Genomic DNA, 23546 nt, shown 5'->3' with positions numbered 1-23546 from the left:
GCAGCACTAGCGCTGAGAAATATTGGCATAGAAGCATATTTTCTCTGCAAATAGTGAAATCACATAAAGAGCCATGCAGCCATGTTGAACAAATCAGTGTGGTAGTTCCCCCACGGGATTGCAACCACATGATTCAACGTCGTACGAGTTGTTTGGCCCAGAATTTCCAACTCAGCGCATTTAAAGGTCCCAACGGCCCTCAAATTGCCAGAGTAGTACTTGCGCATGGGTCTCACCTGTCACCGTAAAATGTCGCTTCACATCATCATCGTCGGCGCTGGAATCGCCGGGCTGTCAGCAGCTGTCTCTTTGCGACGAACTGGTCACCGGGTAGAGATCTACGAGCGCACATCAGCAAACAACGAAGTCGGAGCCGCCATCACCGTACCCCCTAACGCATCTCGCTTTCTCCTTGAATGGGGACTTGACCCAGTCGCCGAACGCTTTGTCAAGGCAGATGAAATGGCCTTTCTCGACCCTCTTACTTTGAACACTCTGTTTGCTGTTCCTCAAGAACAAAATCGCGCCCGATATGGCTATGACCTGTGGCTTTCCCACCGTGTCGACTTGCATGCTTGGTTCAGGAGGAAGGCGACAGCAGTTGAGGGGCCTGGAACTCCAGTGGTACTTCACTTGCAGCGTGCAGTTGTGCGATATGTGGGTAGTATAAACCCTATTTGTTGCCAAATTTGGCTGACAGATTGAAGGACCCTGCCACTCCCTCCATCACCCTCGCCGACGGAGGTGTACTCTCTGCCGATCTTGTCGTCGGAGCAGATGGGGTTCACTCACTAGCCACGGAGGTGGTGCTAGGGTGCAAGATTGAGCCATCGCCCTCTGCCTATTACAACACCTGTTTCCGTTTTCTGATTCCAGCCGCTTCTTTGGCTGAAGACCCTGAAACTCGATGGTGGCATGAAGACGAGCACAGTAGGAAGGTTAGCATGCGGATTATCACCCACAATGCAACAAGTAGAAGGATAGTTTCGTATCCATGTCGAGAGTAAGTGAAAACGTTTCTTTTGTAATCCACTTTGCTGACTCTGTTATCAGCCGCGAGATCCACAACTTCGTAGGTCTGTATCATGATCCTGCCATGGCAACAGCCACTAGGGAAGACTATTTGGCAAAAGTGGATAAAAATAGCGTTCTAGAAATCTTTGGTGCAGAGGTTTTCAGTCCTAAGCTGAGAGCTGTGATTGGGTTGGTTGACCCTTATATGCTTTGGGAAATAATGAAGCTGACTGTTGAATAGGAAAGCTACCGAGGTCAAACGCTGGCCGCTTTTAAACAGACGTCCGATCCCAAGTTGGCATCGTGAAAGGCTTGTTCTGGTAGGTGATGCTGCTCACCCAATGCTGCCCCGTAAGTGACCCCTGGAACTTATGATATAACTATCTTCAAACTAACAATTACGTAGATCAAGGCCAAGGAGGCGCCCAAGGACTTGAGGATGGTTGTGTTCTAGGAATTGTTCTGTATGGCGCTTCAAATTTAGCAGACATTGAAAGGCGACTGGAAATATATGAGAAAGTCCGGAGGAATCGAGCATCAGCTATCCAAATATTGAGTAGTGTTGGCATGGACCAAGGACATCTCGTCCTGGAGGATCTGAAACCCTATTTCCCGGAAGGTCAAGTTCCAAGTAAGTACGCCATACTGCAAAATATGGAGGCTCGTTGACAATATGACTAGAAACTCCCCCGGAGATGGTGGCATTTGCGTCTGGATACAATGCTGTTGCAGCTTCTGTGAAAGCTATGAAGGAGGAGCTTGATCCTAGTTTCGAGCTGCCGGCGGAGTTTTTCGGGCCAAAGAAAGGCGGCAAATAATTCCATGTTAGGGAGGTAACCCCACAATCAAGAAAGATAAGAGATCCTCATTTTTCGACAACATCAGACCGCAGGACCGAGCAGCGATGTTGTAGACCTGCTTGCCTCAGTCTGTGCTCAGTGTGGGTGATGAGCCAGATGCTCCCCTGGTCAACCCTAACCCACGGGCCCGAAAACTTTTGTGGCCCAACTCATGCAAGGCGCATCCCATTCCAATTAACGCGTCGAGTGGCAGCCAGGTTTTTGGAGCTCAAGTCGCGTCCAATGCCGCCTCGTTATAATGCTACCACCAAAGAAAAAGGTATGCGCCGCACCGCTCACGCCAGCAAGACCCCATTGCGACCGACAAAGACCAGCAAATACTCGCCAATCTCAATCATCAGCGATGACGACTCCGATATCGACGCGCGCGACGGGAAAGAACGCATCTCGTTTCTTGATCTGCTCCAACAGGATGCTTTCGACGACCTCAAAGCTGGGCTTCGCTCAGAATTCGAAGAAATTCGAGGAAAGACTGACGACACTGTCTACCTCCGCCTTGCCCTGATGCAATGGGCTCGACCAGCCGAAAGCTCACAGACCTACGAACCACCTGTTTTATCGCCTCGACAACACATATCTCGAGAAAAACGTACCTGAGCGGCTGGAAGGCCGGGATAAGGTGATCGCCGATGCCTTGATCAAGCTTCAGCTTCAGCAGGAGATACCCTAGGAAATCTTCTTTGCTGTAATGGAGAGGGAAGACTCCCCAGTCGCCAACATGCCTACGAGCTACCTTATCCGCCGTCTAGTGGAGAATGGAAAAGAGCTTCTTGTCGACATTCCTGTCGATGATCGAAATCGGCTTCAACCAGACCTCCCTTCCCTCAAGGGGCAGGATTCGACTTTGGAGGCCGCAATTGTACTGGTCGCCCGTGACAGCGCTGCTGATTTTTTGATGGAGGCAGCGGAGGGCCCCACAGTATGTTGACAAGCCGATACCATCTGGAACAAAAAATGGTGCAAAAGCTTGCTTGCTGGTATATCAACACGAACAAGCGGCCCAACAGGCCCTGGAACTTCCCAGTTCGAAATATGCTGGTTTTTCGAGATCTCTGTGCAAAGGTTTGGGACTTGGACAAGAACAAAGGGTTAGCAATCCTCCCTCATCATGATGTGGATCGGATATTGAAGGCGATTCTGGAGACAAAGGACTTCGAATTCTTCGAAAAGGCTGCATCTCAGACTGAGGGCCGAATGTCGTCGAGCTTCTTCTACTGGGTTGCAGGAATGGTCAAGGCTGGTAGTTTGGCCATGAAGGATATCGAGAAGGGGCTTGTCGCCGCAATTTTGACATACGCATGACGCGCATCATCGGTGTCAGGCTATAGCTGATTGGGTGACGATGATTCAAAGTCGCTACTGAAAAAGCTGGCAGGGATAGCTTTGGAAGCGGTAGACAGTCATGCGCCAGGAACTCGGGACGGAGAAGGCTTGGTTTCGGTTGTTGGCGTTGTGCTTGGCCCGGATGCCATTCGTGACAGATTGGGGACTGTCGTTGAAAGCCACATCAAGCAGATCCCGTTTGTGCTTGGGGTTTTGAACGGACTTCGTCAGCTTCGCGAACACCTTTCTGCTCGGTCCGATATCCATACGACATACTACACACACGTTGCTACACAGGTGATCGATGTACTTGACATCTCTAAACTCTTCTACAGTTCATTGGAACCCGAAGAAGAAATCAGCAACAAGCTCGTCGATTTCGCACAACCAAAACCTGTCCCATCAGGAGCTGTGGACCCTGACCGCCTCTCCGACTTTGTGTTTGGGCTTCTCGAAGACAAGACACATGACGCGCTGCTCAGGTCACCGGCCTTCAAAGTTACGGCTGGCGCGGGTGCTATCGAAACCAAGCAATTTTCACTGCTTTGGGTCCCTCTCCTCCGAAGGCTCAGTGCACGACACACGTCGTTTCTGGCGCCTCGATACCGGCACATGTTTGCCACCATCTTGGAAACAAATTTTGCTCGGTGTGTTGGGTCCATACCGGAAGAAGCGTGGGTTTGGAATCCCAATTTTCCAGGTGTAATTTGCCCATGCCGCTTATGTGGCGTGGTGAAGTTGTTTTCGAGAGTACTACAAAAGCCATTCGCATATACTTTCCCCTTTATCCCGCAAAGGCTCAGCATGCCAATGACTCTTACTTGCCCTTGACTTACTTGACACACTGTCAATTTTCCCGGGATAACGGCAGTCTCGTTGCCACCAAAGGTTGTAACTCCTAGCAAAGCAGCCAAGGACGCGTGGTTGGCGAAAGCGTCAAAGGCCAAGGATGCACTTGTAACAGTAAATACACCTGGAATCAGGGCTATACTGGGTGCCTATGCTGTTCAACTGTTGGATTGGGGTAAACCGCCTCGCCCCGGGAATGCCATGCCCGTGCCTGTTGAGGAGCTGATGGGGGGTTTGCCGGTTGCTCGGGTTATTTTGCTTTTAGGCCGGGCTTCGGTGCAGACATTGGGTCATGCAGTGCCGTCAGCGCCGATACCATACCCACCACCAGCGGCACCAGCAATGCTGCCAGCACCAGTACGAACAATGACTCCACAGCCAATGGCAACAGCAGCAAGCCGTTATCCAACCCCGATGTTGACATCGTCATCACTGTATCCGCCACCTTCAGGAATGTACCCGGTGTCCACGCCAACACCAGCAGCAGCAGCACATCACCCAACGCCCCCGGGCAGGTTCCCAGTACCAGGACTGACAGCTGCGCCACTACATGCAACCCCTCCAGCCTTGTATCCCATTGCCCATAAACGTTATAGCGTTGGCGACCAGCTGTATTAAAACCCACCCGATAACCGAGGAAGCTTCCATATATTTGGGGTGCCTGATCTGAAGAAGAAACCCAACACCGAACAGCCGGCAACATGGGCGTCTCGACCAGCAACCCACCCCAGCCTCCCTAGCAAGTGCCCAAGCCTCCCTAGCAAGTGCCCAAGCCTGGCGTGCCTTCACAAGCACCCAGTGCCATAGTTGAGTGTCAACAGCAGGGCACAACACAGGCAACCACGGGCAATACACCCACCTGCGATCCTCATACAATAAACGATAGAGATCGGAGAGGCTATGATTACTTGGTCCAACTTTTGAACATACGCCTGTACAGCCTTGGAGAAACAACTCGAGCGACTTGGACCAGAACCAATGAAGCGACTCGCCGGGTTTGGGTCGATGCTGCCGCTCAAAGGGCGAACCTTCGACTTGCGGTTAAGAACAAGGTCGAAGGTGCGTAGGCTTTGCTAGCAATGCACGAGTCCAAGGAGCATGAGATGGTCGAAAAAGTGCTCATGGAGGTACGGTACAGGAAGAAGATGGAAAGGAACAAGGAAAGGAATCAGGAGAGCAACCAGAAAAGCAACAAGAAAACCAACTCGGTTGCGCCGATGTTTGTTGCAGCAAAGATGAAGCACAAAACGGCGCTCCTTGCCGCCCAAGAGGTCGAGAAAGCGCTCGAGGAAATCGAGGCAAAGCGTGCTGCAATTAGGGAAAAGCATGCTGCCAAGGAGGCTGAAGAAAGACAGAAGGCGAGGGAAACTCAAAAAGGCGATGACAGGGCTGGCGATGATGGTCGCTGGGGATGACCATCAAGCAAGACAAAGAGCACACCAGTTGATCAATGAGAACCTCAAGAAAATGAAGGCCGAGGCAGATCAGAGGGGTGCACAAGCTAGAGGAGCGTTGAAAGACATACATGGGGCGAAGCCAACACCTGGCTCAACAAGGTCGCAGCCTCCCACGCCTGTGCCTAGCGGCAAAATGGGCAATCCCACGGTGCTGACCCCATCATCTTCTCGACATTCTACCGTTACTCCGGCTACTTCGCGAGTGCTGGCTCCAATATCTGCCAGCCGCATCAACACATCCACAACTCGGCTCCCCCCTGTCATGGCCGTGCAGGTAGAGCGCCACGCTCGGATTAGGCCACCATACTCAACACCTCGAGGCGTCAAGAGACTGGCGACCGAGGTGATTGACTTGACGTTGGATGACGACTGATATCTCTGGGCTCTAACCAGACTTTGGAGTATCGATCGGCAGATTCGGGATACTGTTGTACCAGTATGAGCTGGAGGTTGGACAGACGGCGTATTGGCATATTCTTTGGGCGGTGGTGGGCAGATATCATTCTCATATTTTTTTTCGTTGTCGGGTTGTTTTTTCTGCAAATTATCAACGGCATCTTTTGCTGCATGTTCCAGTTTTCTTTGTTTGCTTGCGGTGGCCATGAATGTCAGCCGGAGTTCAGGTTTACACCGCCAGTCTGCCTGGTCAAGGCTCTCAGCCGAAAGAGACGTTGGTTTGAGTGGTGGTTGGATTCTTGTTTCGCCTGACCAAACTCTACTTTTTCAGATTCCAGCTTGAAGACTTTATTTACACAGCATCTATCATCGATCACTGTATGTTATCAGCATTTTGATCGAAGGATGCGGCAGTTGGATGCAGTGATGTAAGGCACCACCTCGTCTCGAGATGGTGGGTCAGGCGGCGCGTGCCGCGTCGTCAGCCAAACGGGAGGTGGCTCTTGAACCAATATGCGCCAAGAACCATACCTGTGGTAACACCTTGGCGCACATGGGCCCTCAGCTGAACCCTGTCACCTGTGCCATGCCGACTGCCAACAGCGCGCGCACCCCGGTTCTCATGTTCCTCAGCAGCCCAACGCCGTTTGCTCTGAAAGTGCGCAAGCTGTCTCTTGACATTGGCCCATCTCATCAACATAAAAGACGTAAAGAAGCTGGAAGGCTTTTCGAATAATAACCTTCGCCTGGCTTTGCGCTTCTTGCTCACAACCGCCCACTTCTCCACCGATCGACGACGTCCCACAAATCGAGCCCCGTTACCCAAACCCCAAACCTACCGGGTAGTCTCCCCGACAGGCAAACCATGGCTGCGACTCAGACGCCGGCAGAGACACAACCACGACAACCAGCAAAACCCCGTCCACCACCACCATCAGTCTCTCTATCAACCCCTCCGCCTGATCTCAAAGAAGTTAATCCCGTACTAAGTCCAACGGCGGTTGAGGCCAATATAAACCACCCTCCACATGCAAATGGCGGCGCACATATGTCTTTCGAGTTCGAGGGATTGGCGATAGAACTAAATACACAACTGGAGTATGTACGGGTTGAAGATGGGGAAAACACAGACTCGAAGCGACCAACGACATGGTTGCTCAAGTCCAAAGACCCAAACAAAGCATACCTGCCTGGCCAGCCACGCATACGGCTTGGTGAGCGGGCACGACATGTCGATGGCCCCGAGGGCAAGGTTGATGGCTATTTACGTCGATGGCATCTCACGGATAAGCTAGATCAGCTTCTTCCCTTGATGCGCTACATCTTCGTCCAAACACCCGCCTACGACCACATCAACGCACTCCACCATCATGCCGCCCATACCCGGAGGATTGTGGTGGATGAAGAGCCAGGGCTTCATTTGGTGTGGTATTACGAGACCATTTTCATGAAGCCCATCCCCCCATATTTCTTTTCCAGGGCTTTCTGGATGTACATCGCACATGCCGACCCCGAAGTCTACCGTGCTTCTCTCGGTTTCATGCGCAGCTACTACCACATTATCCGGTTCGAGATCGATTTCCACGAGGCCTGCAAGAAGAAGCTCATGCCACGGAAGGACAATGGAAAGTTTCCGACTTATGAGGAATGGTGCGAGTTTATCGAGCCCTTCTCGCTGGTGGGCGACAAGCATGTCAGTCGCCGTTTTAAGTACGGCGAGCTCCGCCTCACACGCATCAACCGGGCCGCCATGTTCTTCCGCTTCAACCTTGCGTACTTCCACCTGTTGCCGCAGTGGGGCTCGTTCTTGTCACATATTCTTGCGCCCTTGATTACGGCATTTGCGGTGTGCTCGGTCATTCTCAACTCGATGCAGGTGACGCTTGCTGCTATCGAGGTGGCCAATGAGACGAACTACGACATACCTGGCCCGGAGGGATGGAAGCGTTTCATGAACGTGTCGTTGTATTTCCCCATTATTGTTATACTGTCAATAGCACTTGTCATTGGTGTTACGCTCATCAGCGTATTCCTGATGGGACTGAAGGATTTGCTGAGGGGGAACAAAGTGAGGGAGAAGAAGCGGCTTGGCCAGGCTAGAGTGGGCAAGGGAAGTCACGGGATGGTTTGGTAGTGTTTTGGCACCTCGGGTTGCCATGATACTGGGCTACGTAATCAGGGGTTTCGTTTCTTGGATAATGTTGGGTGAGCGTGTTGGGTTTGCACGGTGGTTTTGGATATCCATTTGCCTAGTGATATTACCGGTTACTTTGTTTACTTGTTGATGGGATCTGGAAATAGGAGAGCACATATCAAACATTTCACATGGACACCATCGGATGGGTGACTGCCAACACATGATACAGGAACATACAACCCGAGACAGTGAAGGACACCAGAAGGCCATATCCACGATGTCCCCGTCGCTGTCTCGGATCTCCCCGCCTGTCCGAGGACAATTGATAAGCCCCACCAATATGTTGGTAAGTCCTCAACGGGGTCGAAATAAGCTTACATGAGGCGCTTGCTTGGTCCCAAACCAATGGAGAAATGACGGCCGTGACTTGGGATACTTCTGCGAGACCTTTCCCTTTGAACCTATTGTCTTGTTCAAGACTTCGTTAACCCGCCGCGAACCGCACAACTTAGAAGTGATTGAGAAGCAGTTGAACTCAAAGCTTGCACGGTAACTTCATCGACCCTCAGTGACACCAGGGTCCATTTGTGTCTACTTGAATGTAGGGGCCCTTGAATATTGGAACATGCAACGGTTTCTCAGTCAGTCGTTCCTCGAAATATTGCCGTGGACTGCTGCTGTTGCTGAATTTGGTCACCCCTGGCTGCCCTCTTCACTGGCTGGCACAGGCGGTTTCTGAAGTGTGCTGGTCCTACCTCTGTCCCTACGGGTCGTATGCCGTCATTCCCCTGCCGACACCACCAGCGTGACATCGTCCCTCGTTTTTGGCGATCTTCAACCCGCCCACTCTCAACCTCCTCGTATCGATGGACCCCACGCCGCTGAGAACGTCTGGTGTCACGGCCAACATGCAACGATTCACACCGTGTATGGCCGAAATGTCTCCTTGGTCGCCGTGAATACTGGAGCAATTTACACAATCGCGGATGAGGTTGTGATTGAGCTCGCCCATTCCCGTGGCCAACCCCGCAAATACCTGGATCGAGGATAAATCACCCGAGCTAAGTGGCAGGCGTGGAGACGACATGTCATGGACATAAAGACAGCATTCTTTCTTTTTGCCGTCTCTCTTTTTCCCAATGTTGACATCACACACATCGCCAACGAATTACCTACCTTTAGACTCTTGACCGTCATCAAAATGTACACCTCTTCCATCCTCACCACCCTCGCCCTGGCAACAGCAGCCCTGGCCACAGGCAGTGCCAAAACACCCAACGACTTCTCCCCGGGCTTCATCCTCGTCGTGCACGTCACCAACCCCGACGCCGACTTCACCCCCACGGTCAACAACGCCGCAGTCAACAACATCCACGCCGGCCCCGGCTTCCGCGTAGCGACCATCTCCACCACCCTCACCGACGGACACGTCTTTTACGAAAATGGAACCCTAGACCAGATTGAAGACGGAGAGACAACCGTCATCTTTGACGCTGCCACGCCCCTGACCCCGTTTGGGATTCTGGTGCAGGACCCCACGGCGCCGGTTGACAATATTGCCATCAATGCTGGGCCGGGGAGTTATAATACTGTGGATGGGGACCCGGAGGTGAATGCGGCGTTGGTGAATGGGTTGGGGGAGGGGACGTATTTGGTTTGTAATGCGACGGTGCCGTATTATCACCAGAACTTTTTGACGTTGCAGTATGTGTATGAAGGGGGGGAGAAGCCGGATGGTTGTGTGGAGGTTGAGTTGGTGCCGCAGTGTGCAGAGTTGAATGAGTTGCCGGCGGGGAGCCATTCGAGTCATGATCATGCAGTTAATGTGAGGTGTTATAAGGATGCTACGGTTGTTGATTGGAGTTGAGGGGTGGTGTCCAGAGATTGGGCGGGATTGCTTCAGCTTTGGTGTCCTGGGGGGGGGGGGGGGGGGGAGGCGTAAAAAATTAGATTTTGCTTAAGATGATGAAAGGGGTCATTTGTGAAGGGTTTAATGTCTTGTCTGTTCCTTTCCATCAAAAAGAAGCTTCATCGGACTTCACCATCATCCCATCTTCAATTGACCCCCACCCCCCCTGTACATATCGTCCTTGGCAGCGGCTGTTTAGCGCCATGCGGGGAGCCAAGCGATTGCGACAGGGTCCTCCCGGTGGGCGTCGAGAACTGCCGAACAGCACATCCACCTTGACCTCAACCTCGCTCACCGATGTCGTCCTCCCTCCTGCAACGCGCTGATGTAAACACAGCATACGAACTCCAACATCACCACCACCTCGGACGATCCTCCTGACCTGATCAGGAAGCTGAGGTCCAACGACCAGTGAGTTGCGTGTTACCTTCCCTGTTTGCACCCGCTTATCCATCTCACCAGGGCGAATTATTCCCGGGCCTTGTGTGCTGTGCAAGGCCGACGACCCCAGAGGATTGCACAAGGAAAAGGCGGAGACTTGAGGAGAGAGGGACTGACCTCTGGACGAGAGTGGGGTATAAGGGGTGGAATAAGCCCCTTGGGCCAAGACAGGTGAGTAGGTATTTCATCTTCTTGGTGGTTTGAGTGCATGACACAAGATGACGATATTACAATATCTCCTGGCCAGCGTGGCGCTTGTTGCGCCTGTTGTAAATGGATACAAGGGTTTTAGGACTTCCTTGACTCTGGGGGACTTCAAGGAGCAGGTGAGCGGTCCCAATTTCATGCATGTGTGAGCTCGTTGGTTGACACCAATTCCAGATGGAGGAGCGAGAGATGAGAACTGCCCTCATCCACCCCAGAGACACCGACCTTGAAAAGCTCTACCCAGCCCAAACCATCCAAATGCCCATTGATCACTTCCACAATGACTCCATCTATGAACCACACACCAACGAGACCTTCCTTCTCCGATACTGGTTCGACGCGAGCCACTACCAACCCGGCGGTCCGGTCATCGTCCTCCAAGGCGGTGAGACCGACGGAGCTGGTCGTCTTCGATATCTGCAAAAGGGCATCGTAGCCCAGCTCTCCCAGGCAACAAACGGGTTGGGTGTCATTTTTGAACACCGCTACTACGGCGAAAGCCACCCCACTGACGACTTCAGCACCAAAAACCTTCGCTTCTTGACTACGGATCAAGCCCTAGCTGATCAAGCATACTTTGCCCAAAATGTCGTCTTCCCCGGCCTTGAACACTTGAACCTCACCTCTCACAACGTCCCTTACATTGCCTACGGTGGCTCCTACGCCGGATCAGTCGTTGCCTTTCTCCGCAAGCTCTACCCAGACGTCTATTGGGGCGCCATTGCCTCCTCTGGTGTTCCCGAGGCGATCTATGACTATTGGGAGTACTACGAGGCCGCCCGGATTTATGGACCTAGGGAATGTATAGAGGCTACTCAGAAGCTTACTCATGCGATCGATAATGTGTTGATCAACCACACCGACACCGAATACCCACAACGGGTCAAGAATATCTTTGGGCTAGGCAATATCACCAGAAACGATGACTTTGCCAATGCCATTGCCCAGGGAATAGCCGGACTTCAAGGCTTGAATTGGGATCCGGCGGTCAACAGTACCGAGTTTGGACATTACTGTGGGAATATCAGCTCGACCGAGGTCCTCTACCCCGGGATCGCCGAGCGGGAGGAGGCAAAAGAACTTCTCGCCGTGGGTGGCTATGATGAAGTGAAGCTAGTAAATCAGCTGCTCAATTACATTGGGTATGTCGATGCCACAGCTGTAAAAGGGTGCAAACGAAGAGGGAAGAGCCAGGACGAGTCCTTCACGAATTATGATTCGAAGTTTTACCAGCAGGATGATATCACGCAGGAGTGGAGGCTGTGGGCTTATCAGTATTGTTTCGAGTGAGTCATTCTTCTGTTCTTGCAATCTTGAACATCTGGCTGACATTCTTTGCGACTAGATGGGGCTACCTCCAAACTGGCTCTGGTGTCCCTGCTGATCAACTCCCGCTCATCTCACGATTGATCAACCTCGAGTTCACGTCCACTGTCTGTCGGGAGGCGTTCAACATTACGACTCCTTCTCAGGTGGAAAGGATCAACAAGCATGGCGGTGTGAACATCAGCTACCCTCGCCTGGCTCATGTTGATGGAGAATGGGATCCCTGGCGTGCGGCATCGCCTCATAGGATTGGGCTGCCAGGGCGGGAGAGCACTGTTTCCGAACCGTTTATTCTCATCGAGAAGGGTGTGCATCACTGGGATGAGAATGGGTTGTTTCCTAATGAGACTAGACCTGGGTTACCGCCCAAGCCGGTGGCTGACGTGCAGAAGGCGGAGGCAGAGTTTGTGAAGGCTTGGGTTGAGGAGTGGCACAAAGCGAGGGGTACTGATGTCTGATGGGCTTAGTGTGAGTTGTTGCTAACTTTTGATGCAGGTGACATGATGTATGGGGATGATATGGGGGATCTGTAGATAATCGCGAGACATGAGTGTATGGGCACTGCAGGCGGTTTGGAAGAAAGGCTCAAAAGAAAGCATGAATATTATACGGCGCTTATTCTAGAACAAATAACAAAAGGGGTATCAATCACCATTCCAACCGATCATCGCAAACAAGACGAACGTCAAATCTCCCCTCACCCTTCCACACCTTCGATCCAGAGTTTCTTTGCGCAACAGCCTCACGCAGCTCCGTGATCATGCTCGGTGGCCCGCTACCAAAAACGCGCGTGGAGCCCTGAGCGACGTTGGCGACAAACTCATTGACAGCCACATTGACGTCAGGCCGCTGGTTCTGGCTTTCGTCACTGCCCACAGACACCGACTTGGAGTCGACATCCTCCGACACCTTCTTCTCATCGCCGGTTGTCGTCCTGGCTCCAGGAGCAACATCCTCAGCAGTAACAAAAATTCGAATCTGCAATCCATGCACAACACCCAGCCTCCTCAACTCCTCCAACTCTGGCTCAACCCATTCAAGATCCTGCTTTCTCTTCACCGCCCAGACCAACTCGATCTTCCTGTCGGGGTTCACCTTCTCCCTCACCAATCTCAACAAAACAGGCAGGACATAGGTAATTCCCGTTCCACCAGCCACGCAAAGCACATTCACATCCTGCGTCAAGCCCTCCACAATATTCTCCCCATACGGCCCCTGAAGCACCACATTCGTCGTCGTCCTCCCTTCCTTCTGCTCCTTCAACTTCTCCTCAATCACCCTCGCAATCTTCCTCGTCTCCCCCCCCTTCGCCCGGAAAATATACGAATGCTTGACGTCCCCAACGTTGTTAATCTGAGGGAGCGACAACGGAGTAAAAGGATGACTCTGCCACAGACTCCCCTCGGTAAAACACAAAAAGAAGTGCTGCCCAATACTCCACGCCTTCTGATGATGCTCAAAATCCAACCTAACCACATCCCCAAACCTCTCATCCTTCCAGAACTTTGCTTCCGCCTCGGCACTGGAAAACCCCCACCGTCCTTCCTTGCGCTGGTACCCACAGTGCAACATCCCCATCCGCACTAATCTGGCAAGCCGGTCAACCACCCAAAGGACAATACCGGGCACGAGAAAACACTGCAGTTCCTCCCAGTGACCGATCAACGCCCCAATGTAGACCATGGCCATGACGTAGTGCGCCTTGCGGAAGAATTCGTACCCGGTGATGTTCTTGATGACCCACTGGAAGGAGCAGATCCACAGGAGGACGAGGAGGCCGAGGGCGACGAAGCCCCAGATGGCGTATTCCTGCACCACCCACTTGTTCCAGACGTCGGGTTGGGGTTTGTACAGCCAGCCTTCGATCAGGACCCAACCTAGAGTGTGGAGGAGGGATTGCACGAGGATGATGTAGCCGGTCCATTTGTGAAGGAACATGAAGGAGGTGTATGGGACGCCGGTGACGGCTGAGAGGATCGACTCTCTGGCGGCAAAGAGGACGGATAAGGGGGTGAGCGCGTAGGCGAGGACGCCGACGCGGTCGGCCCAGGGGCCGAGGGAGGTGCGCGTGTTGACTACGTCTGCTGGCTGGCCTTTGATGGGGGTTACCCATTTCCCGTAGACGATTCCCACAAAGGACCAGATGGATAGGTAGCTTGTCAAGACGGCGAGGATGACGAGTTGGAGGCGGGTAGTGTGCCCGAAGATGGTCCTTAGGGGAGCGGTGGGGAGGAGGTGGTGTCTAACGGAGGAGGCGACCGCGCCAAAGGAACGGGAGAGGAAGCTGGGTTTGGGACGTTGGGGGGTTGATTCGTTGGTGGATAGCTGGGCGAGGAGGTCGTCGACTGGTTCTCGGGCTGGGAAGACACGGCGACCGATGCCCCAGATGAGGAGGATGCCCAGGACGGTGGCCCAGAAGATGCCCGTGTATAGCATGCCTGCATCGTGGGCGTCATAGACCACGTCTAGGTAGGCGCATGACCCTGGGTCGTTTGTGCAGGGGACTACACGGTAGGCGTACCCCCAGTGAGGCTCTAGTTGGGAGGCTTCTGAGAAGTTCTGGATGTGCTGACGCCGAAGGATGGAGTTTGGGGTTGTGAGCGACTCCATGGTGCTTGGAGGATAAGCCCGGCGGCTCTGTCTCTACTCCCAGTTATCTTGGAGACAGCACTTGGGAGCTGGAGATGGTGACGGCCAAAAGGTTCCGGAATGGAGAATGTCTCAGCACCATGTGGCATCAAACCGGGACATGTCTGTCCTTATACCACTCCATCGCCACCCGCACCCCCCGGGAGCGGTCTGGTAATATATCTAGGCCCAATGCCAGCGTCGGGACCTGGGTTCCGAATTCGTCTCTGTAAGGTGGAATCTGGCGGCTCTGTTGCCGTCCTCTTCCCGCCCGGGTAACATCGCCAAGTGATGTGTGTGGAGTTTGGTGTAATCGCGAGCAGGTTCCAAGACCTCGTCCCAAATCCCAAGAGATGCATGTGCTGAATCCGCGGGGTGCAGCTCTCGGTATTTTGCCCTTCAGGGGGGCGTTTTCTGGAAGCGAACAGCTAAAGGCGGCGAATTGGATTGCCCGGATTCCATATCGCCGCTCTCGGGAACCTTGATAGATATCAAGTTATTCCTTCCTGCTGCTCATGTTTTTGGGGTTCGTGATGTCCCACCGTGCCCACGAGGAAAATGGTGAGCATCTTTGAGCACGTTTCTGCATCAGCAGTGGGTACCGCTGGGGGAACTTCCCGGATCACCCTGCTGTAGCGGACAGTGGCCCAATCGCCGCCCCTGCTCGGGACCCCCTGTGATCCTGTGATCCCTGTGCCGTGGGGCGCACCGTGCTTGCTTGGCAGCGAGCTGTCGAACGCTTTTGGAAGCTGTGGTCCTTGATATTCTGGCGCATATCTGCTCAAAATGCCCAGCAATTGCACCACTTCGATAGGGACTCCGGATGAAGGGCCTTGAAAAGAGAAGATACGAAGGGCGGGTGTCGGCAGCACCTCACCGAACAGTGAAAAGCGTTAGTTGTCTTGACTCTCGGTTGCGCAACGTCCAAAAAGGTCCGGTGATCCCAACCACCAACGCGGGATGAGGGGCAGCAGCACAAGACAACAACACACCTCGACTTAACCTCAAGCTGTTCTACCAACAGAGCTTGTCTTGCATATCTGGGCTTAATCGCATCTCACCTCTCTTCTCTTCTGATCTCTTGCAATTTCGCCGCGCCTCGTGCACAAGTTCTCCAACGAGGCGTGGTCAGTTTCAAGCCAACTAACAGCACCCTCCGCTCCGCACTCGTTGCCGCCGCTGTTAAATACACCATCGTTTCCCTCCTCGTGAGAACCTCGAGCCTCCCGATCGCACTCCCTCGTTTAAATCGGATCACCCGCGGCAAACGACAAGAATATCCTTATATAACTTAATCCCTCTGAAAACACTCACAATGTCACACTCCGGCCACGGCGGCGGCATGGGCGACGGCCCCGCCTGCAAAATCTCCGTACGTTGCGCGCGCCAGCAAACCCAATCCATTCACCATTACGCTAGTCTGTCTGAGCAAGTAAACTAACCATGGTTTTTTTGGGGGGGGGAACAGATGCTCTGGAACTGGTACACAATCGACGCCTGCTTCCTCTCCTCTTCATGGCACATCACCACCAACGGCGCTTTCGCGGCCACCTGCATAGGCGTCATCCTGATGGTCATCCTCCTCGAAGCCCTCCGCCGCATTGGCAAGGAATACGACGAGCACATCCAGCGGGACTTTGCGGCAAGGGTAGCACTGATCGCTAACGGCGGTCTTGCCCCCTCTTCCGCCGCGCCGTCATGCCCCGGTGCTGCCTCGTCGTCGTCAAACGAAGCGGTTGCTCCTCAGACAGTCACTTTCCGCGCGAGCCCACTGCAGCAGCTTATCCGCTCGTTGATCCACACTGCTACTTTTGGGCTGGCGTATATTATCATGTTGTTGGCTATGTATTATAATGGGTATGTGATTATTAGCATTTTGATCGGGGCGTTGCTGGGCAAGTTCTTGTGTGATTGGATGACCAGGACGGTGGTGATTGGGGCGGATGGAACGGCGGCGGTGAAGAACGGGGGGCTGGTGGGGGGTGGGATTGATGAGCCTACTGTTTGCTGTGGGTGAGATGTTCTCCTGAGTGCTTGGTTTACATCGTCACAAGAGGCCGGGAAGAAGGGACGGGCCGTCCCGTGGGACAAATGGGGGTTTGTGTTTTACGAAGCAGGCAAAGGAGTTTTTATTTTGGGACAGAACTGGGAAATATAATTCGTTGATACCCCCTCCCCTTGCTTGTGGTTACTCGATGCCGAGGGGTTCATGCAGTTTGCCCATGTGCGATGCGAGTATGGACGAGGTATGAGCGCACAGCAGTTCTGAGCGTGTCCTCCGGAAAAGGACTGGCACCTCAGAACAGCAAGTCAGCACACGATGACTGTGAGAATGATGATCCAAAGAAGGCTAATCATTTGGAATTACAACGATTCGGTTCCTATCAAATACTTCGAAAGCCTACGTAAGGGGCATATCATTCCTCCACGATCACTTCCCCATCTTCTCCATCACCCCCGCCGCCTCGGCCGCCTTTGCAATCTCCTCCGCAAACGAAATACTCGTCTGGAACTTCTTGGCCTTCTTCTCCCCCTTGTGCTCGACATTCCACTCCACAATCTCCTGCACCATACCCTCCAGGGTCGTCACCACCCCCCTAAACCCCAACCCCCCCTCATCAACAGACCGACTGGCATTCTCGTTCGTAGCTACCATGTGAGTAGTAACACTGAACAAACCAGGCTTCATGTGCTTGATATCCCCCTTGAGCTCAGGCAGAATCCTTCTCAAGAAGGGGTATTTGACCGGCAAGAGGGAGTACCACTCGACAATGTAGGAAAGAAACCACATTGGCAGCGGAGGCAAACGAATGAGCTTGAACGGAGTGGTAGCCAGCGTCTCGATAGCTAGATACATGTCGATGTAGCTGATGGGAGGGTTAGGGTCGGTGATCATGAAGGGGCGGCCAGCTTGTGGTGCTTTGGGGTTAGCAGCCAGGACGGCCTCATAGTCAAGGTGGGCAATGGCGACGTTGATGCCGTGGACGAAGGGTTGGATGATGTGCGCACACCAGGTGGGGCAGTCGCTCATGGCGAGAGAGCCCCCGAGGGTATTGTCGCCTGGTTGCCCGTAGACACCGTTTGCTGGTCTGATGCTTCCAGTTCGGAGCTCGGGGCTGTTGGCACCACACACTATTCTCTCAGCCCTGGCTTTGGAGACGGCGTAGTTGGCAAAGTGCTCTTCGTGCTTGCGGGGTGGCTCAAAGAAGTCCTTTTCGTCCATGACTTGGAGGTAGTTCTTTATCTCGGGGAGCTTATTCTTGGGTGACAGGAGTAACTCTACAGGTGAGATCCAGAGTTCAATGGGGCGAATACTGACGCCGCCAGAGGATGTCGAGATCAGTACATCGGCCCCGGCTTTGCGAGCTGCGTCGAGGACATTCCGGGTGCCCCGAACATTGACACTTTCACAGAGACCGTAGACGAGTTTGGACCGGTCCGATGGCACAATGACTGCCGCTGTGTGAAAGACCGTCAAGGGAAGGTGAGCAACAGAGGATGGCCATGATTTCTCAAAGGCATTGTTAGTGGACTCGGCTGAGGAGATGTCTGCCTTGACAAAGTCGACCGTTGATGCTGGCCCACTGAGCATGTCAGCCCGGTTGAGAGGCCGAAACTCCACGATACGAATGCTTTCTGGAGATTGACCACGTTCCAGAAGCTGTAGGACAATGTAGCCACCAACAAGACCTGTGGTTTTGATGTTAGAAGCGATCTTGCGACCTACAATTGAGCCGGGCTACGCACCAGAACCCCCAGTGATGATGTATCGTCTATCCAACTTGGGGGGAATGCGATCTGCATAGCTTTTGGTGGTAATAAGATTCTTTTCGAGGCGCTGATATGCCTGTCGCAGCTCTTCTTTGGTCCATCTTTTCGGAGACACCTTCAATACTGCTTCGGGGGTGCTTTTCAGGATGCTGCTGAGACGCGAGAGGTAGGTATAAGTCAGGAGAAGGAGCGAGGCGGCGCCCAACCCTATCACGAGGGCGGCCATTTGTTCCTGAATTAGTGTATTCCTAGGTTTTTGATGTTACTTCTGAGGTGTGCTAGGAGAAGTTCAAGGTGAGGCCGAATTTGACGATGTGTTCAAGTGAGGGGCTCCTGCCGCATGTTGCACCGAAACAGCCACCGTTGTATTGGACGGGACGGAAACCAACGCTTCCAGTTTGGAACTGGCAAAGTTCTGCCGGCCAACCGATTGGGAACGCATTTCTGCACCGTGGTCATCGTTCGGATGGCAGCAGTATCGAAGAGACTTGAAGCTGCACGTTTCCATGTTCAGCTGTCTCTAACTGGAGCGCATCAAATATCACGAGTCTCCCTCGGCCACAGAGGTGTCTTCATAAATCTGAGGAGTCCCGTCTTTATACACCAGATGTGCCGAACGTTGATCACCACACCACTGGTGTTGTTGACGTTGATGTTGAAGTGGTCGGAACTCTCGAAATCCCGTGCTCAACGGTTGCCCCTGCGGGCCGTTGACCCCCACACTCGGGTTCGGCTTCCTGCACGGGCCTCCTCCGCATTTACAGGGCCCAGACCCGGTAGACCGGCAACTGAGACTGTTTGTCAGAAAGGCCTCAAGTTCACCTCAGGATGCATCAATGGAAACGATATGGGTGACGGTTTGCAGGACCTCAATAGGGTATATGAGAACTGCTCACGATGGTTCGAAGGCCTGCCCACCTTCCAACGTCTTTGCATAGCAATCCCCACTTTCCTGTTCGCAACGCAACCCACCACCAAGCACCCCAGTAAGACGGTGAGGCTCTTCAACCTTTTACATCGAGCTTAGGTACGAATGAACTCGGACTTCAGTCGGGTTCACAACCGCATTTGCTTACCTGTTGCCTGGAATCCCGAGTTTTAGTCAAGAACTTTACCTATATCACCAGCATCTTCACCAGCTTCTTATTGCCTATCTTATCGCGACAGTGGAGTGGTTAAGATGAAGCCCCATAAGGCATCACAACACCCACCCTTATCACGGTTCAAAATACAAACAAAATTGACCACAAGTTAACAACCCCATTCTTATCAGATGCCCATTTCCAGAAAGCGTGAAAAAGCTCCAGTGTCGTCATTTCTCACCCCCACCGCCACGCTCTTGCATGGAATATCGTATTCTGGGGTTCAATAGCGTGTCTTAACACGATAAGTCCGCCATTGGCCAATAAACATCGATTCCGTACCGCCAAGTGACGGGCCTCTTCCAATCCCGGATCCGCGGAGCTGGTAAACCTCGACTGTCAACGATAAGGCTAGGTGCAAGACGGGCAGGTGTTCCCGTTTGTGCCCGACGATGGTGGCTGTTGGTGGATGCCTTCACCAACGTCGGGACTTGCGGGAAATCATGGCCAAGAACCCGGTGTGAGATGATGCCTAGGGTCAAAGCATCACCTTCAGGGGTTGCTATCAACGACATTTGAGCGCGAGGATGCGAGTAGCGGATTGAGCGGGGGGTATATATGATGATGATTGATCGCAAGCCCTGATCTGAAGCTCAAGCACCCAGCTTGTGCCTCTCATCCTCACCTTACCCTCCTTCAAGATGGCCATCTCTGACAGAAAGCTCTCGGCTCGCGCCTTGAGCTTCTCCGTTCTCTCCTTTGTTGCAAACCTGGCCTCGGCCAAACTCGCATCCACCGGCCTCTCAGTCAACTTCAACGACGTCGACTACTACATCTCCCCCTTCTCCTCGGGGAAGCTCGATGTTTCGAAGAAGACTTTGTGCAACCTCAAGGCCCCAAGCGTGCTCGGGTTCAAGCCTGTAACCGTCGTGAACCAGGAAGGTGTCTCTGAGAAGGATCTCACCGGCCTGCTGTCAACCTGGGCACAGACGGATGATGTCTATCAAGACGCCTTTGCCGATGCTGTCTTTGTGGCCGAGTCGAAGGGCAAAAAGCCTAGGAATGTCGTCGCTGAGAGGGCCCCCAAGAAGGATAGCAAGTCGATCGTCTCGGTGAAGAGCACCAAGATTCCCAGCGGCCCATACTTCCTCGAGGTCAGCACCGGGTCTGTGTATCCCGTCTACCGCCTGTACGAAGATTTCGCTGGAGCCTTTGTCGAGTCTCTGATCCCCACCCCCGAGGGCAAGTTCCAGCCCCTATCTGCCCAGACGAGCGGCTCTGCATCCCTCACCATCGGTGTTCCATCCAGGCTCTACTACACCAAGACAGCCGAGAAGCCTCTCGCCGGTGTCCGCATCGGTATCAAGGATATCTACCGCCTGGCGGGCGTGAAGGGTTCTAACGGAAACCGTGCCTGGTACAACCTTTACCCTGCCAGCAACTACACCGGCCCTGCCGTTCAGAATCTCATCGATGCCGGTGCGGTGGTTGTTGGTCTTCAAAAGACCTCCCAGTTCGCCAACGGCGAGTCTGCTACTTCGGACTGGGTTGACTACCACGCTCCATTCAACCCCAGGGGTGATGGGTATCAGGATACTTCCTCATCCTCGTCGGGTGCTGGTGCCTCGGTTGCGGCTTACGAGTGGCTCGACATCGCCCTTGGCAGTGATACTGGTGGGTCTGTTCGTGGCCCAGCTGGTGTTCAGGGTCTGTTTGGCAACCGTCCCTCTCATAATCTGGTCTCGCTGGACAATGTCATGCCTCTTTCTCCCACTCTTGACACCCCCGGCTTCCTTGTCCGTGACCCTCAGATCTGGGAGGACGCCCAGGCAGCTATGTATGGCAAGAACTACAAGTCTCTCGCCAAGACCAAGCCCAGCTATCCCACCAAGATCTGGACTTACAACTTTCCTACTTCGGCGAGAACTGATGCTCAAAAGATTCTTCTCGACTTTGCCGACTCTCTTGCAAAGTTCGTCAGCGGCAGCCTGACGCCTTTGAACCTTGAGGGCGAGTGGGCTGCGTCCAAGCCTGCTGAAGCCGGTGCTCTTACCGTCTCTCAGCTGTTGAACACTACCTACGCCACCCTCATCACCAAGGAGCAGATTGAGCTTGTTCGTGAGCCCTTCTACCGTGACTATGCTGGCATGACTTCCCCTGACTCCTCGAAGTGATCTACGCTAACTCTGTATGCAGCTGCCAACGACGGCCGCCGCCCATTCGTCAACCCTGTCCCTCTCAGCCGCTGGGGCTACGGCGACTCAATTGGGGACGATGTCCTCCAGGAGGCCTATCGTGCAAAGTCGACCTTCATGTCCTGGTTCAACGAGAAGATTCTGCCCCCTGTCGATGATGAGAAGCAGTGCTCTTCCGGTCTGTTCCTCTACGTTTCTTCACAAGGTGGTCAGAATCCCCGCAACCGCTATCGCAGCCAGCCTGGAGTTCCCTTCGGCTTCAGTGCCGGCAGAATCAGTGTTTACGCCGAGATTCCCGACGTGGTCTTCCCTCTGGGTGAAGTTACAGGGTTCAGTGCCATCTCCAACCATGATGAGTTCTTCCCTGTCGGCGTCTCTGTCATGGCTGCCAAGGGCTGCGATGGTTTGTTGACCAAGTTGGCGTTGGATTTGGTTGAGGCTGGGATTATCAAGACCCCCAAGGCTGGGGGTACCCTGAATGGTGACAAGATTTTGATGAGAAGGGAGGCGGAGGATCTCCACCAGTAAGGTGATGAGGATTAAATGTATAATTTGTGGTTCGGGGCCAGTTTGCTCTTTAATGTATATATTTAGTTACCTGTTTTTTTCCCCCGAGGGATTTGTTGCCGCCCCTTTATTTGAGGTTTCTATGGTAACCTCATGGCCATTGCATCACCGACTGGTCATTGTCAACAACGACGTCATCATTATGAACAATGAGAATATTCTCGTCTCACTCTAGGGACCATTTTATCGCAGAGTAATTTTGAACACCTTCTTCGTCCCAAAGACTCGCTTGCTCCACGTCACTTTCTCAATTATACTCGGAAGCCATCGCAAACAACCGCCAAGATGTGTCACAAATCAGAGTGCGAAAACTGCCGTATGTCAACTTCCTGCCACCTTGGAATATCATTGCCGTTCATGGCCCGGTTAGCACTCTCTTTACTCTTCTTTGGGAAAGTGACCTTTCCAACTCCCGTCGCTTTTCCATTGCGTGCTTGCTTTGCACATCAACAACTTCCATTACTCCTCAAGGCAGGGCTTGGATGTATTATCGCTCCTTCCTCATTACTTGGGCACTCCTTCCTACTACTCGGGCGCTACTCCAGACTTCTCGGCCCTTTCTGCCAACTCCATTGCCCCCTTTCACACATCACCACATTCTCACCCTCCCCCCTTTTGCGCAACCCCCCCCTCCCAACTCACCCCCCTTTTCTCGCCTCTAATTTCTCCTCCCTATTCATCACTGACACATATGAGTAGATAAAACAACCTGGACAGGCTGCGGCCACCACATCCCGTCGGTCATGGACAACATCCCCCGGGAGCAGTGGTGCACTTGCACGCCCAAGGTCAAGGTTCACTGCCACCACTCGCATAGACTGCCGCAGGGTGCGCCGGAGGAGTATGACGAGTACCCGCCTAAGGGACCTTTTTCTTCTGCCTGTGAGTTATTGTAGGGGTAATTATGCCTCTTTCTTTGTCTGGGGTGAAGGGGGGCTGACTGGGAGTACCTTAGATATTCAGCCTTCTTGATGGGAGGGAAAGGAGGTTAGATATGGGATTTGTACAGAGTACCGGTCAACGTCAATGGATGAAAGCTACCTAGCAAGAGAGAGAGTTGCTGATATGCTGAGAGTTCGGGTGTTGAACCTTGCATCCAAGGAAACCCTGGCATGATGAAAAGGTGATCCGCAATTTCTTCAGCCCTATAAGGCTATCTAGGTACCCATGGAACCGGAGACGCGCCTTTCATCAGTCTCTCACCCATTTCACCAGTCCAGACTCCAAAGGCAGTGCCTCGCTTTCTCGAATTCGATAGCCGTCTTACACGACATGCCGTCTTACGTGACATGCCGTCTCATTGGACCATCGTTGGCCGTGAAGACCCACTGAACAAAGATCTCGAACCATCCCCTTTCAGGAGAATAGATGGCCAAGAAGCCAA

General features: G+C 53.2%; 8 protein-coding genes across 8 annotated transcripts; 6 read left to right on the top strand and 2 right to left on the bottom strand.

Moving 5' to 3' along the window:
- Positions 1 to 225: 225 nt before the first annotated feature.
- PODANS_1_16440 (uncharacterized protein) lies at positions 226 to 1007 on the top strand (the record flags this gene model as incomplete). Its single annotated transcript, XM_001907050.1, has 2 exons — positions 226 to 657; positions 708 to 1007. The coding sequence occupies 2 exons, from the start codon at positions 226 to 228 to the stop codon at positions 1005 to 1007; spliced, it is 732 nt and encodes a 243-aa protein (XP_001907085.1).
- Positions 1008 to 5125: 4118 nt separating this feature from the next.
- On the top strand, positions 5126 to 5461 carry PODANS_1_16432 (uncharacterized protein; the record flags this gene model as incomplete). Its single annotated transcript, XM_001907049.1, has 1 exon — positions 5126 to 5461. One exon carries the CDS (start codon positions 5126 to 5128, stop codon positions 5459 to 5461), a length of 336 nt encoding a protein of 111 aa, XP_001907084.1.
- Positions 5462 to 6764: 1303 nt separating this feature from the next.
- PODANS_1_16430 (uncharacterized protein) lies at positions 6765 to 8033 on the top strand (the record flags this gene model as incomplete). Its single annotated transcript, XM_001907048.1, has 1 exon — positions 6765 to 8033. One exon carries the CDS (start codon positions 6765 to 6767, stop codon positions 8031 to 8033), a length of 1269 nt encoding a protein of 422 aa, XP_001907083.1.
- Positions 8034 to 10755: 2722 nt separating this feature from the next.
- On the top strand, positions 10756 to 12452 carry PODANS_1_16420 (uncharacterized protein; the record flags this gene model as incomplete). The annotated part of the gene is made up of 3 exons (XM_001907047.1): positions 10756 to 11879; positions 11939 to 12363; positions 12415 to 12452. Coding segments are annotated over 3 exons (1587 nt in total), but the record flags the coding sequence as incomplete, so codon positions are not given.
- Positions 12453 to 12567: 115 nt separating this feature from the next.
- Positions 12568 to 14529, bottom strand: PODANS_1_16410 (uncharacterized protein; the record flags this gene model as incomplete). Its single annotated transcript, XM_001907046.1, has 1 exon — positions 12568 to 14529. One exon carries the CDS (start codon positions 14527 to 14529, stop codon positions 12568 to 12570), a length of 1962 nt encoding a protein of 653 aa, XP_001907081.1.
- Positions 14530 to 15862: 1333 nt separating this feature from the next.
- On the top strand, positions 15863 to 16564 carry PODANS_1_16400 (uncharacterized protein; the record flags this gene model as incomplete). The annotated part of the gene is made up of 2 exons (XM_001907045.1): positions 15863 to 15919; positions 16016 to 16564. The coding sequence occupies 2 exons, from the start codon at positions 15863 to 15865 to the stop codon at positions 16562 to 16564; spliced, it is 606 nt and encodes a 201-aa protein (XP_001907080.1).
- A 414-nt stretch (positions 16565 to 16978) lies between these two features.
- Positions 16979 to 18544, bottom strand: PODANS_1_16390 (uncharacterized protein; the record flags this gene model as incomplete). Its single annotated transcript, XM_001907044.1, has 2 exons — positions 16979 to 18237; positions 18295 to 18544. 2 exons carry the CDS (start codon positions 18542 to 18544, stop codon positions 16979 to 16981), a joined length of 1509 nt encoding a protein of 502 aa, XP_001907079.1.
- A 1557-nt stretch (positions 18545 to 20101) lies between these two features.
- PODANS_1_16380 (uncharacterized protein) lies at positions 20102 to 22123 on the top strand (the record flags this gene model as incomplete). The annotated part of the gene is made up of 2 exons (XM_001907043.1): positions 20102 to 21551; positions 21597 to 22123. The coding sequence occupies 2 exons, from the start codon at positions 20102 to 20104 to the stop codon at positions 22121 to 22123; spliced, it is 1977 nt and encodes a 658-aa protein (XP_001907078.1).
- Between the last annotated feature and the right edge of the window lie 1423 nt (positions 22124 to 23546).

This window comes from Podospora anserina, chromosome 1 (assembly GCF_000226545.1).
Source record: "Podospora anserina S mat+ genomic DNA chromosome 1, supercontig 4".
NCBI lineage: Eukaryota > Fungi > Ascomycota > Sordariomycetes > Sordariales > Podosporaceae > Podospora > Podospora anserina.
Note: the sequence above shows the minus strand (reverse complement) of the source record. Positions and strands in the feature narration are given on the sequence as shown.